The sequence below is a fragment of the Ursus maritimus genome, unplaced genomic scaffold (genome assembly GCF_017311325.1).
Source record: "Ursus maritimus isolate PB19 unplaced genomic scaffold, ASM1731132v1 scaffold_21, whole genome shotgun sequence".
Classification (NCBI taxonomy): Eukaryota; Metazoa; Chordata; class Mammalia; order Carnivora; family Ursidae; genus Ursus; species Ursus maritimus.
In genome coordinates, this window is record NW_024424564.1 from 56,308,373 (window position 1) to 56,323,432 (window position 15,060).

At 57.5% G+C, this 15,060-nt stretch overlaps 1 protein-coding gene across 5 annotated transcripts in view; it reads right to left on the reverse strand.

Annotated features, from left to right (window-relative positions):
* The window catches only part of BRD1 (bromodomain containing 1), a 41,589-nt gene extending 30,563 nt beyond the window's left edge, over positions 1–11,026 (reverse strand). For all 5 annotated transcript variants that reach the window (XR_005836803.1, XM_040637736.1, XM_040637737.1 and 2 more), the window contains exon 1: positions 9,645–11,026. Coding sequence is in view for 4 of the 5 variants with exons in the window: in XM_040637736.1 (XP_040493670.1) it covers positions 9,645–11,011 (1,367 nt within the window). In the remaining variant the exon portion in view is untranslated. The remainder of the gene's footprint in view (positions 1–9,644) is intronic.
* Positions 11,027–15,060: the final 4,034 nt, after the last annotated feature.

The following is a 15,060-nucleotide window of genomic DNA, read 5'->3' on the forward strand; positions in this document are numbered from 1 at the left end:
CAGCATCCGTCTGCTCGAGGGCATGCTGGCAACGGCAGCCCCACCGGATGAGGAAGAAACCTTGACACTCCAGGCCCAGAGATGGTGGCGGCGGGACAGCGGTTGGCCCCGGGGGGGCAGGGGGGAGGACACAGAGGCACACAGCCCGACTACCCAGATTTCACTCAATTCACTTTCAGGAATGATAAACCTCGTAACTTGTGCCTGTTCTGGATATTTCAAAAATTACACCTTTCACCTATTTGATCTTAGGGTCAAAAACGCTGGATTTCAACTCAAAAATGTGGGAGGTGGTACACTGCTTTTCAAAATTATTTTGGTGGGTTATATCCAAAATGCCTTAGAAAGGAGAAAGGCTGACTCTATAACATGCTAAGCACCCCAGTCAGGGAAGTCGGGAAGCCGGCCACAGGACCTGTGCTCACGGCACGTCACCACTCCCGCCACCGCCACCTCGGCTCCGCGCCACGGAGGGCGTGCCGTTGGCTCAACACCCACAATACCCACAAGTTTCACATCACCGCGCTGTCACCTGAAACAGACAACACTGTCTGTCAAGGACAACCAAACAAGCAACACCTAGTGAAACGGAAACAGGAAGACATGAGGAGCCACCTGTGCCGCACTCGGAGAGACTGGTGAGCGAGCTCTGGGGAGCCCTGCCCAAGGAAGCAGGAGGACAGACACGGCCTGAGCGCAGAGGGGACAAACAACCGGAAATCAGTTAAAAATGAGATTCAGAAAAGCAGAGATGGGAAACCAACACAGAGAAAAACACAACCTCCCAAAACTGGCTTCAGAAGCACAAAGAAAACCTCAATAGATTCATAGTAATGATTTTAGGAACAGAATCAATAGTCTAAAATTCTCCTCCTACCCCCAAAAGGAAAGAAAAAAGACCATTTCTCAGAAGAGGGGTGCCACTAGCAGACCAGGCAACCTCCTGCCAACAGCTGGGGAGACAGCAGGTGCAGCCCATCCCAAGGAGGCCGCCGCCCCAACACGCGGGCAGCAGGGACACAGGGAAAGGCCAAACTCACTTGCAAACACACACACAAAACTGAAACAAAACAAGTCCATCTGGGTATAAAATGACCCCACCCACCACGAGCAAGTGGGTCTGTCCCAGGAAGGCAAAGTAGTGGTCTTGAGATTCCAAGTCCTATAAAGAGAACTCACAGACCAACGGATAAGAGGGCAGACTGTGATTATCTCAAAAAATGTGGAAAAGCAACAGGTGAACCACGAGGCACAACTCACACCGAGGAGCAAGGGTCCTGCCAGCAGGGCTGGACCCTGAGACCCAGAGCGACAGGCGCAGGGGGAGAGGCTGCTCGAGACCAGAACCCACCTGAGCGTGCCCGCCCTCCCCGCTCCCACGAGAACTGTAGAGGATGCTCTTTTGTTTTTTTTTTAAGATTTCATTTACTTATTTGCCAGAGAGAGCGAGCAAGCGCAAGAGACCGCACAAGCAGGGGGAGCAGCAGAGGGAGAAGCAGGCTCCCCGCTGAGCAAGGAGCCGATGCGGGACTCAATCCCAGGACCCTGGGATCATGACCTGAACCGAAAGCAGACCCCTCACCGACTGAGCCACGCAGGTGTCCCTACAGAGGATATTCTTGCCAATGGAAACGAGAGGAAAATTTAAGGACTGGATGTGGAAAGCCTTCATGGGGGGAGAAAAGTATAAAACATTACTGAATGACCTCAAAGATTTAAATAAGAGATACTCAACACTAAGCAGGATTAGCAAGAAAAAGACCAGACATAAAAAGTATACAAATCGCTTGCAAATTGGTCTGTAGATTCCATGGAATTTCCAAATTCCCAAGAAGGGCTGCCAAGAAACCTGACAAGATGACTCTAAAACTTACACAAAGGGACCGCAGGTGAGCAAGAACCACACGTGTGCGAAGAAGCTGCTAGGGCCGCAGGAGGCCAAGGAAGCTGGCCCGTGGCTGGAAGAGCAATTACAGACCTCTAGGAAAGGAGAAATCGCTCAGTAAATGGTGAGAGAGAAAAATGGTTATCCACACCGAAAAATTAAAGAAACTCATCCCCAAGTGACTGAAGACATGGACGTGAGGGACACAGATTCAACAAGTGACCAAGGCCTTGACACACACGCTGGGACACTTTGGGGAACGGTGGCCCGCCCTGGGGGCTGACCCCGAGCAGGGAGGCCAACCACAGCCAAGACATAGCCATTAAATCGAGAGAAACTGGTCGGCACTGAGGCCTGAGGAGATGGCGGGACACGGACAGGGAAGGCCATTTGAAAGCTTTCAGAAGAACATCCTGAGGCCTTCAGGGAAAGGAAGGATTATTTAAGCAAGATATGACAAGCACCAACCATAAAATAAAGCAAATACACACCCGTGGGCAATAAAAGGCAAACTCTTGTGAAGTGCCAGCACCAAGGCAAAGATGTCCACTCCCACCCTATCAAATCAACTCTGGGCTGGCAGTCCTGGCCCGCGCCGGGCCTGGATAAAAGACAGGAAAAACGAACGGACAGAAAAGCCCGCCCACACCATCATTTCCTCACATACTGTCCACAAAAATAATCTAATAAAGTACAATGCATTGTATCAATCTAAAAAAAAACCTGCATCTCTACAAATAGAAAAAAAAAAAAAAACAACTTGAAAAAACACACTACTTACAATACTCCATTTTTCATGAGAACACCACGAACTTTTGCAAGACCTGAAAACAGCCCCCACGCGCAGCGAGGCGGGGCTGCTCGTGTTTACGCAGCAGCCATGCCGTGGAGTCCAGGCTTCCCGCAGGGATACGGCCTTCACGAGAAGTAGGCCTGGGCCCGCATGTGGGGAGAGCAACCCAACAAAGGGTCAGCCCCATGCAGATCAGGGCTCTGTAGGGACACCACGTGCTTGTCAGGCAGGGCGGCCAGAGGTGCAGGGATGGGGCTTGAGTGCTGGAAGCTGTGGGGTCAGAACTGGGCCGCTGGCCGGCCGTGGTGGGGAAGACACAAAACCAGACAGAAGGGCTACGGACTGCTGGAGGAGATACGGGAGAGCGGCAAGACCGCGGGGGAGGAGGGACAGAGGCGGCCTGAGACCAGACCCAGGACGCACATGCCGCACAGGAAAACACAGTAAAATGAACAAAGTTCCGTTCATCAAGACACCAGGACATTATGGTTGTGTTAAGAATTCTTACCTGTTCTCAGGGGCGCCTGGGTGGCTCAGTCAGTTAGGTGTCTGCCTTCAGCTCGGGTCATGGTCTTGGGGTCCTGGGATCGAGTCCCACATCTGGCTCCCTGCTCAGTGGGGAGTCTGCTTCTCTCTCCCTCCCTCTCTCTCTCTCTCAAATAAGTAAGTAAAAGAATTCTTACCTGTTCTCTACACAGACCTGCTACTGGACGAGATGAGGACAGAAAGAAAGGGACAGGCAAGGGAGACCTCCAGGTGCAGTAACTGTTGGAGGGGGCTCCGGATTTCCAAAGCTGGAGTCTTTTTACAGACATAATTACAAACGAGATGAGAAGCCGAGGGGAGGAGACACGCATGCGATGAGCACAGAAGAGCCACCTCGCCACGCACGCTCGAGGCGGGGGCCTCCTCAGCCACAGGGACACGCACACCACCGCCCCCGCCCCAGGCTGCAACTGAGACACACCAGCTCGTGCTGACGGCAGCACGCCAGGACCCAAGAACACCCAGCTCTGAAGCGAGCCAGGGAAACTCCCACACGAGCAGCATGGTCCTCTGCAATGCAACCGGCCCACCTCCAGACCAACGGCAACACCAGGAGACGCGACACGTGACAGCACGGTCCTCAAGGTCAGTGCGTAACCAGCAGCAGACCGTGTGCGCCCAAGTGCAGAGAAACCAGAATATGAACTGGAGGAACCCACCCCAATTCACGAGTGGCTGCTGTGAGGGGTGGGCTAACGGGACTGGAGGGGCCCAAAAGGGACTTGGCAGCGCTCCTTTAGCGTTCAGCATCACCTCTGAAGAGTGGGATTTTAGATCCCATCCTCCCTTCGTAACACCTTCTCAAGTGTCCCAAGTCTTTATGATGGGTACAACTCGCTTCTGGAACAGCTCAAAGGTCAGATGAGGTCAGGGTGGCAAGCGTGAAATCCAAGCCCTGCGACCTGAAAAGGCCAGAATCTGCCTTGGGAGGGATGTGGTTGTGCACACGGCTCCCAGGAGTTTGATGCAGGTCACGTCCCCTCCACACCTTCTCAGGACTCCAATCACGGAACAGAGAGGTGGCTGGGGCACGTATGTCACCCAAGACAAGGCGGCTGCCTGCAGCTACCTAACCAAGGGCCGAGTTCCCCGAGGTCAGGTCGACAACGACAGCCAGCTGGGCCACCAGATGCTCACCTCCCACCTGTCCAGGTCCTACTGCAAAGCACAAGGAGAGGAGAAGGGAAAGATCCCGCTGAGGAGAACCTGGAGGGAGGGCTAAGGTGGACACCCGTTTACAGCCCTCTCAGGGAAGAGAACCCACAGGCGGGACACCTAGGCCACTGTGAAAAGGAGTCAGGTCGCCGCACAGCCTCCAAGGTTCTCCCAGACCGTGGGCTGGAAGCCGGGAGAACACAAACGCAGAAATTGTCCCACGGAGGCGCCAGTAACACTGTGGTCACCAGGGAGTGGGGAATGTCGCTCCCTCCAGGCAGGGGACACATGGCACCTCTCTGGACACCAGACAAACCCAAAACAAGGCTCACTCTGCTAGGGTAGAAGGGGCTGTCTTCTCCAAAACTGGCCCACTTGGGAGTAGCTCTGGAAGCGTCCAGATCCCAGCAGGATCACCCAACAGGACAGGTCCCGAATGGAGGCCCTGCTTCACCGCTGCTCACCCAGAGGTCGGTCCCATCCTAGGAGATGTGCGGGGGGACACGTGGGCCTACTCCGTGTGCCAGGCAAATGGGATGGCACATTAGTAAGAGATGACTCAATAAAGACGATTTGGGCGTTTCTCTCCTTATTTTTGCAACATTTTATAAATTTAGAGTTATTTCCAGATAAAAAATTGAAATAATTACCCTCAACCCGGGCTTATGGAAGGCATTCCCTCGTGACGCCTCCAACAGCGCTCTAACACCGTCAGTCCGTCTACCGTGGCGGGCAAGTACGGGCTCCAAGTGCACAGCACACAGATTTTGCCCCTCATCAGCCCAGGTAACACCGAGGCGGGAGCAGTGGTGAGACGGTGTGGCAATTACCCACTGCCAGGATTACAGAAAACTTCTAGTAAGTTTCAATCCTCTTTCTGCCAAAATAAGCAAATACAATGAATATAAACAGAAATGACAGAATTCACTACTCTGGCAGGTTCTTCCCATGGACTGAGCACCTGGGAAGCTCGGGGGAGAGACCCAGATCCAGTGGGACGGTGAGGATGCAGGCGTGCTGAGCACAGCGGCTCCCTGCAGAGACCACTACCCACTAGAGCACCCCGGGGGGAGGGGCCCGACGGTGGGAGGGGCCGCACCAGGCACAGGCCGAGGTGCCCTGATGCTTTGCGTGACCGTGGCCATGGCCCGTGGCCCACGGCACCGCACTCACAAACGCTATGTTTCGCTCACTAAGCTTGCTAAGCTCAACACTGGGAGGAGCCGGCGACACACACACACCGTGAGGCGCCCAGGTTCCCCAGCTCTCGTTCTCTTCACCTCGGCTCTCTGGTCAAAACAAATCTGCTCGCCAGCTGCAACGTACCCTGCGCCTCGTACCCTGCGCCTCCCCGGCCCCCCCCACCTCCCCCAGCCTCCCGGGAAGAGAGCCCTGGAGGGCTGCACGGTCTGCGGAGGACACACTCCCAGGATGAGAACCCCAGCCCCTCGACCTGAATTCAAACCAAGGAAAGCAGAGGTCAGGGTAGGTGGGAATGAGAATATTCCAAGAGCACTTGGAAGCCCACACTCCAGTACTTTCTAAATGGCTGGACACAAACACTAGCAGCTTGCTTTTCCACAGAACACACAACGCACAACCTGCAGGTTTACTTCTCGGTTTGGTTTTTAACGCTTCTTTCCAAAGCAGCCGCTGCTTTAGACCCTACACAGGCCCTTCCCTGAGGACCCCACGCCGGCAAGGGCGCCACATTCAGAGGGCGGCAAACACAGGGCCCACGCAGCTGTGGGGTGGCCAGAGCTCCCACCTTGCCAGAAGGGCCAAGCCAGCGCTCCTCTCCTTTCCCCAAACCACAGCCCTACAGAGCTTTTCTCAATTATAGTCAAATTAACTGCCAGAAACATGGCAAAAAAGACATACGAAGCTCAAGTCCAGACTTTTTGCAGTTATATTCAACAAGCGTAAGATTTCTCTGTCAAATGGCTACTAAGGACTCAGTCTCCCATGTCTGTCCAATGTGGCGTCTGGTCAGCAGGAGGGCACCTACCAGGGATGCCCGAGTTAACTGAGCTGTGGACCCAATCCTCCATCTCATCGTTAACTAACAACTTACTAGGTGTGCACGCACCCTGAGCCACGCACACATAAATGGCCCAAGCGTCTGGGTACCAGGCTGGTATCTGTTCATTAGAGGCCATTCTCCTCCACAAATAAAGAGCAGCACCCAGCAAAGAGCAACAAAAGAGAGAGCTCTGGGGCTCTGGGGCAACTCTACTCCAAGGCAACTAGAAAGCTACAACTCTCCGAGTCCTTCCTTCTGGCCTGTCGCCCTCTCTCCAGTGCCCACCTCGACTGGTCTCTCCCCACCCACCCCCCACCAAGAAGCAGCACGGAACCATGAGGAACCAGAGAAGGGTCTCATCAGAAGAGCAGCTACTCAAGGAAAGGCACCACTCAGAACAGAAAAAGGCCTCTAACAGCACAAAGCGTTGATTTTTCCTGGAAGGCAAGCAAAAAGGGAGGAGATGGGATTTCCTCTCTCTAGACTTGACTTTTTCTATCTGCTGCAGTTTCATATCGTTTCTATGTTAGAAAAATATTGTGATGAAAGTCAGTGATGGAGACAAGACAGACAAGGATGGGCACAACTCAGACCTTGGAACAACACTTGAAGAACTCTGTGGCTGCCGGCCACACTGACGGCGGGACCCTCCCAGGCAGAGCGCGAAGCAGCGCAAGGACCCCGCCACACTCCACTCAGCCCACCCGAGGCAGAGCACAGTACTCCACCCATCCACCCTCCACTGGCGCCTCCCGCACGCTCCGTAGGAGCAGGGCCCCCAGACCAGACACACCTCAGGCCACGGCTTCAGGGTACTAAGAGTAGTGGCTGGCAAGCCCGGGCCACCGGCCCTGACAACCCACAGGGTGGTCCAACCACGACTACCCACTGGCTAAGGGTGGCTGGGAGATCTAAAACATCGAGGTCTCCCAAAGTCTGGGCAACCCAGACGGCACGGCCACAAACCCTTACCCAGGTCCATCTTTGGTCTCTGCTCCAAAGTGAAGTAATAGTTTATTTCTAAACTAGAAGAAGAAAAAACCAAACACGGGCCAGACAACACCTTCGGTACGCGGTTCAGCTACGTCACCTGCTCTGAAGTACTCAGGTGCAAAGCACGAGTTTTCTTCTCAGTCAGGCCTGGTCACCCGAGACCTGTGAGTGCCCACGTTCTCCAGCTGGAAATGCTTTTTCCTGCAAATGGCCTAGCAGCCCCCAGCCCAGTCCCTCGTCAGCACCCTCGTCGGAAGCATGTAACCACATGGTGCTGGGCACAGAGAAGAGAGCACATTGCACGTCTGGCTTCTCAGTTTGTTAGGTCGCGTTTTTTTCCCTTCAGTTACTTAGGGTACAGTAGAGCTAAAGTTTTAGGGCTCTTCAACAGAAGCTCTTGATGCAAATCTCACGCTTTCTGCCCCACAGGTAGAAATGCAAGTAAAACTATCTTTTAAAAAGTCTAGCTGACTGATCTGCGCAGAGACACCCTGGTTCTGACGGTGTTTTTTTCTGGATATGAGGGACGAGCACTTTTACTCGCTTCTGTCTGAATTTACTGATTCTATAACGAGTATGTACTGCTCCACAAAATTTCATTTGCAGAAAAAAGTCATACTTCTAATTCTTTTTTTTTTAAAGATTCATTTATTCTAGAGAGAGAAATTGTGTGCATGGTAGGAGGGGAACAGGAAGGGAAGCAGACTCCCTGCTGAGCATGCAGCCCGATGCAGACCCGGATCCCAGGACCCTGAGATTATGACCTGAGCCGAAATCAAGAGTCGGACGCTTAACCAACTGAGCCACCCGGGAGCCCCTACTTCTAATTCTTCAGAGATGCCAAGTGCTTACTCTCTCGGGAGAAGACAGTCTTCTACCTGACACATCCCACGACATCTTACAACCTCCTGAGCGAGCCTGACGCAACTCGTGACATGTTAAAACCAAACTACACTGTTCAAACACAACGAACAGGTAGGCATGAATTCCTACATCACAGACACACAGGAAAACAACACGAAACGTTAATATTCGATACGTTTAAGATAACTTTTACTTCTCAGTCATTAAAATATCCCGCAAGTCTGTCACTCAGTCTGTAAGACGAGCAGGTTCTCTTTCCAGGGGACACACTTGCGTCCAGGCCCCTGCAGGTAGTAAGGCACAAGCTGCTCCCAGGAGCACACAGCGATGTGCACCTTGACCTCACCGTCTCAGGGCCGTCTCCTGCACAAACTGCCTGAAAGCCCCACGCTCATCCTCAAAGCTCAACAAGCGTGTGAGTGAGCGTCCGCTCTCCCACACTCAGGCTCCGCTATCAGAGCATCAAGTCACTCCCTCACCTTCCCAACAAAATACGAAGAGCAAGTCAGCCGTGGCAGGAACAGGCGGAGAGGAGGAGACAAGTTCAGGGGCAAGAGCAGACACAGCTGGATGGGGACTGGCCCCGGGGACGTGTGTAAGAGCAAGGCAGGGCCTCACCCCACCACTGCAGCCCCCTCCCACACGGCAGACTCCCCACCACCACGGAGAACCCTCCGGACCACTGCGGCCCCACCACCCCTGTGGACCCCCCACCACCACCACTGCAGACCCCCCACCACTGTGGACCCCACCACCACCACTGTGAACCCCCACTACCCCTGTGGACCCCCCACCACCACCACTGCAGACCCCTCACCCCTGTGGACCCCACCACCACCACGGTGAACCCTCCGGACCACTGAGGACCCCCCCACCACAACCACAGTGGGCCCCATCCCCCCAGTCACTGTGGACCTCCCCCCCACCACCATCGCTGTGGATTGCTCTAAGTTGGAGAGCCCTACGCTGACCAGGCAATATTCACACCATGAAGGAAAGGGTCAGGAAACCCAGAAAGGCTGTCACACAACAGGAAGGAGACCAGCGGCCTCCGTCTACAAAGTTCCTGGCAGCCCCGCTCTGATCTCCACTCGTCACTTACCCTCCCCTTCATTTTACAAGAAATTATTCTTAAAATGCCACAAGGCTCCCAAAGTTGGTGGAGGAGCAGAGCGAGGAACAGCATTTTATCACGTCGAAGGTGGTGGCGCCAGGGCCCCAAACCCTAATTCCTGCAGTCGGAAGCTATGGGCTCCGAGGTCCTTGCAGCTCAGGGGAGAAAGGACCATTAGAAAGCCAGGTCAACAGAAAGCTCCAAGATCCCCAGCTGGCACCCCGCCCCCCGTCCCAGGCTCCCCCTCCATCCCACGCTTGCGTGCACTCACCTCTGAGGGGGGATGTAGGGAGCACACACAGGCGGCAGGGCCGCACAGGGCTCACTCAGTGTCTTCTTAGCCTTTTTTGCTTTCTTCCTGACCTTGGACGTGGACCTGACCGCTTTGACAGAGCTCTCTTTTCGACAGACACCGTTTTTCATTTCGACATCCCCGTAAATGTTCAGAGGCCTCCGTGTACAGCCCGGGGGCGTGTGGACGTCACAGTAAGCGGTCTTTCTGACGGAGAAGGTCGTGGCACCGCCAGTGAGTTCTTTCACGGGCTCCATCTTCATGTAGAGGCCTGCCTTCTGGGCACACGTCACGTGGAAGGCGGTGTAGCAGTTCGCCTTGTGGCACTGGATACAGGCACCCACGCCCTTCTGCTTACAGAGGTAGCACGTCAGTTTCCACCTGGCTGGAGGGATGTTCCTCACGCCATCGATGGGCTCAATGAACACCGTGTTGGCAAAGCCAACCTCCGGGATCCACAGGGCACACACCACATGGCCCCAGCGGTCGTCATCTGTCTTTTTGAAGGCACCTCCCTTGTTTGGGCAGAGCACGCAGTCGGCGGGCCGGGCCCGGGACTGCAGGCAGTGTCGGCAGAGCCACTGGCCCTCGGGGATGTAGGGCACCCCGTAGCACTCCTGGTGCACTGCCAGGTTGCACATGTCACAGAAGAGAATCACGTTGCTGTTCTGGCACTCGCCGTCCATGCAGATACAGCACACGGCGTCCTCGTCGATCAGGGACTGCTGCTCCCCCTGCTTCTGGTTCTCGCAGTAGGACTCCTTTTCGAAGCGGTCCATCAAGAACTCAAACACGCTCTGTGACACGGCCGAGACGCAGTCACCCTTCCGCTTCTCGTTAACTATCTCCAGCCAGGCGTAGTCCTCCTCGTCCATGTCATACTCCACCTCGTTGTCCAGCTCCTCGGCCGACTTCTCGATGAACTTATAGTACACCGGAGGCCGCCTCGGGGCGGAGGGCGGGCTGTACTCCACGATCCGCACCTTGGGCTCAGGAAGCGCACTGGCCGACGCCAGCGGGCCGTGGGCACTGGGGAGGGCTTCATGTTTCTTTTTGACTCTGTTGTTTTTGTGGCGCTTAGTTCGTAAGCACACTGGGGGCCTCTCACTGTTCTCCTTATTGCTGTTGCACTCGCTCAGTTCTTGAGCAGTGAGGTCATCTTCTAATATGATCTCCAGGGGATCAAAAATGCTGATCCTGTGCAGGCGCCCCTCGATCTCGATCTCCACCATCCTCTGGGCTTGCGCGTAGGTCAGAGTCTCTCGCGTGGGGGAGTGCTTAGTACTGCACGGGGAGGAAGGGTGCCTCGCTGCAGCGCCGCGATGACATCGTCCTTTCCTCCTCATTTGGTACTGACTCCCTAAAACAGAGGCAGAGATAAAGTTAACTCCCTGCGGAAGACACAAGACAAGAAAACCACCAAACACGCTGGGGGCAGAGCGAACCAACCAACTCAATCTAAATCAAAATGAAACTCCCAGCTAACATCGCTCCAAGGTTTCCAAAACCACTCATCCCAGGACTCACGATCAAATTTCATGGACTGCCTGGACCAGAAGGCGCAAGGAACAGCAAGGAGTGGCCTTTGACAGACACAAGTCCCTCTAGGCCACTCTGTGATTCCCACGGCTCGCCAGTCACCGTCCTGGACCACGCTAACAGGTCACCAAGATGACTGCAGCATCCCTCCTGAGGGGTCCCAGCCCTGAGCCCAAGAAAGCCCACACACAGGGCTGGACTCCAGCAAGCATGGAGGTCACGACAGCAACGCGAGCATGCTCAGTGGCTGCCCACTCCTGGCCAACACCCCCCTTAACCAGCTCTTCCCCTGCCCTGCTGCTGCCCAGGAATGCCCCTGCAGCCCCAGGGCAACACCCCTGCCAGCTGCCAGAAGCCTTGGCGGTCTGACCACAGTGGTCCATCCTCTCCGTCAACACAGCCTCCACACCATGTTGGGGCACAGGGCCACTAAGACATGCCAGGGCCAAAGTGGGGAGGCCCATACGGGTCTGGGGAGCAATCTTTACCCCCAGGAGGCCCAACCCGGCTTCCAGAGGGCGTCAGCAGCGACCACCCCAGAAACCCCCACAGCGCAGCCAACCTGCCCCTTCCCCCCAGGGGTACTTCTCAGCTGCTGGTGAGACTGTGGGGCCGGCCGTGCCTTCCTCCTCATCACGTACAACCAGACGACACATGCAACGGTCCTCGGAGGGCATCTCTGCTCACCCCCCACAGTGAACGCCACCCCTGACCGCCACACACCGCCGCAGGGCCCCCGCCCTGGGGTTGCCAGCAGTGGTTCAGGTGCCTGATAGCCTGGCCACAGACGTTTACAAGAATTTGCTCTTTTCAGACCTCCACCATCTAACTCAGTAACGGAATCTATTTTCAGTCTCCTTCACATGAAGACTCCTGACTCTGGACCACCAGCCGTCAAGCAAGATGTCACCCTAGGAGCTGATAATGAGGACCACTGACTCCTCCCTCCAAACCACCACATTTTACTGATAGGAAGCAAGATATCTTTTAAGAGACTGGCTCACAAATGAACGTTCCAAGCTGGAGCCCAGGCCCACTGTATATGTGGGGTGCCAAGACTAGGGAGCCCCCAGGAGCCTGAATCACAGCCTCACAACAACCCAGCTGGTCTTGGGGAAAAGCCCTCAAAGAGCACTTGGTAAGTCCTGAGAGGCAATCCCAGCAGACCCTAAATGCACTTTTTAAGCAGACTTCAGATTTTTCTTCTCCTTTTGTCAAATAGGAATCCATGTTTTATGTTGAAACTTAACAGGAATTCCCTGTAAAACCAAGCACAGAAAACACTGTGGCCAGCCGGAACCCAACTCACCTGCATGTCAGGAGTGTCCAGGTGCCCACTCAGCCCTGGACCACCCTGGACTGCCAGAATGGGCAGCCAAGCCCCCAGCCAGCCAGCCCTGGACCAGCAATCCCTTGTGAAGGGAGCTGGGTGCACCCCAAGGGTGTCAGCACCACAGCCTGCAAGGAGGGGACCCTAATGCACCCAGGGACAACGTCACATGTTGCTCCTGAGATGGGGCGGGAGCGACAATTGGCTACTCACCAGGTTCAAAGCAAACATGTAATTTTCTCCTCTAGCCACAGCACCAAGTAGCTCTAACTATAACCAGCCTTCAAAACCCACACTCTCCCAATGGGCTCTTCAGCCACTTTCGACAAGAAGTTCATCTAACACTTACTGGTCAAGGCAGGTCTATAATCTGAACATGTAACTGTGCTGGGGAAAGGGCGTTTAGGAGCACAGAGTGACCGACCGGCTCCTGTCCCATAGACTCCCTACACCCACTGACTGCAACTGGCCACGAGGCCCCATCCACACTGGGCGCTTCCCTAGAGCAGCAAGCATTCCCACTGGGAGGTGGTCAGCAAGGACAATAAGCCAGCCCTTCCAGCAATAATTCAGTTACATCCACGCAGAAACGCCAAGTGAGCCACAAGAGAGGAAGCCCGCACACCAACGATCAGCTCACGTTTTCAATCAGTTCATTTCCTGCCTGGCTGGGGACAAGTCACATCCACTCCCCCAGCCTCTGCTGCCAACGGCACTCGGCTCACAGGCTCACAGGTTTGCGGGAGGACCGCCTGAGCCCCCGTGCTGCGTTCGGTGCCCGGCAGAGCAGCTTTGGAAATGCCACCCTGACTCGACGCGGGCCCAAGCACCGGTGAAATTTCTGGACTGATGAAAACGTTCTCGATGGGCGTGGCGGTTTCCTGGGCGCACAGACTTGTGTCAAAACTCAACTGTGCCCTCACAGCAGTGGGCACACTGCTCTACACTCCGCCTCGGTAAAGCTGCTGCTTCTAAAAGGGGCAGCCAAGCGCGAGCGGAGCGCGTTTCCCACCGACTCTGCGCGGCGCCTGCCCGTGCCCGGCCACCCACCTACCACCAGCCGGCGAGCGCCAGATCCGCGAGGCTTGCCCAGGGCTCTCGGTTAGGAAACGTTTAAAGTCCGGCCCTACTGCAGGGAGTTTCCTGTCTTGGCAAAACAAACCGAGTGTATCTGTTACATAATGCGACCCGCTCGGGCACAATGAACGCTCCGGTCCGCGTTACCACGCCGTCTCTGAGGCAGAGGCCCGCGGTCGAGACGCGCGGCCGCTCCCCCAGCCCTTCCTGCAGCCAGTCACCGCGGCGGCCGGCACAGGGGGGCCGGGCGGGGACGAGCGCGGCCTCCCGGACACCCGGGCCCCGACGCCGCGGCTCCCCGGCCTGCCCGGCCTCCCCGACGCCGCGGCTCCCCGGCCTGCCCGGCCTCCCCGACACCGCGGCTCCCCGGCCTGCCCGGCATCCCCGACACCGCGGCCTCCTCGACACCCCGGCTCCTCGGTCTCCCTCCTCGGCCTCCCCGATCCCCGATCTCCCCGCCCGGCCTCCCCGACACGCCGGCTCCCCGACACCCCGGCCTCCCCGATCCCCGATCTCCCACCCCGGCCTACCCTGCCTCCCCGATCTCCCTGACTCCCTGGTCTCAACACCCCGGCTCCCTGGCCTCCCCGCCCGGCCTCCCCGACACCCCGGCTTCCACAGCCTGGTCTCTTCGCCACCTCCGCCTCCTCCCGCCCGGCCCGACCTCCCAGCCACCCCGGCCGCCCTCAGGCCGCCCACCCGCCCGCCCGCGGACAATGCGCCGCCCGCCGCGGCCGCCAAACATGGCGTCGTCACAGGCACCCGAGAGGCCGGCGGGCGAGGCGGCAGCGGCGGCGGCGGCCCCGGCCCGGCCCGGCCCCCGCCCACTCACCTTCGGGGCCGCGGCCGCGGGAGCCCGGCGGCGGGCGCGGAGGCCGGCGCGGCGGGGCGCTAATGGCGCCCGCGGCTCTCCGAACGGCCGCGCAGGCCCGCCCGCCGCCGCTCTGGGCGCGGGGTCCGCGCTCGGCGGCGCCCGGCCGGGCTCGGTCGGCGGGCCGCGGGCTCGCGGGCTTCGGCTCTCGCAGGCGGCGGCGGGCGGCGCGGGGCCCGGCGGGGAGGCCCGGCGCGGGGCCCGGCCGGCGGTGGCGGCGGCGGGCGCGGGGAGCGGGCGCGGGCGCGGGGAGGATCGGACGCCCGGGCCGGCTCGTTCGCTCGCTCGCTCCCCAGCGAAGCAAACAATGCGGCGAGCGCTCCGCCCGGCGCGCTGCGTGCGAGACGCGCCCCGCCCGCCGCCGCCATGACGCGCGCCGCCGGGGGAGGGGCGGGCTGAGGGGCGCCGGCGAGGAGGGGGCGACCGGACCGGGGGGCGGGGGAGGACGGTGCGCCGGGACCCTGGGTCGGGGGCCGGGGGCCTCAGGCGGAGGGCTGGGGATCCTGGGCCGGGGACCGCAGGGGGGGCCGGGGGCCTCAGGGAGAGGGCTGGGACCCTGGGCCGGGGGCTTCGGGGGA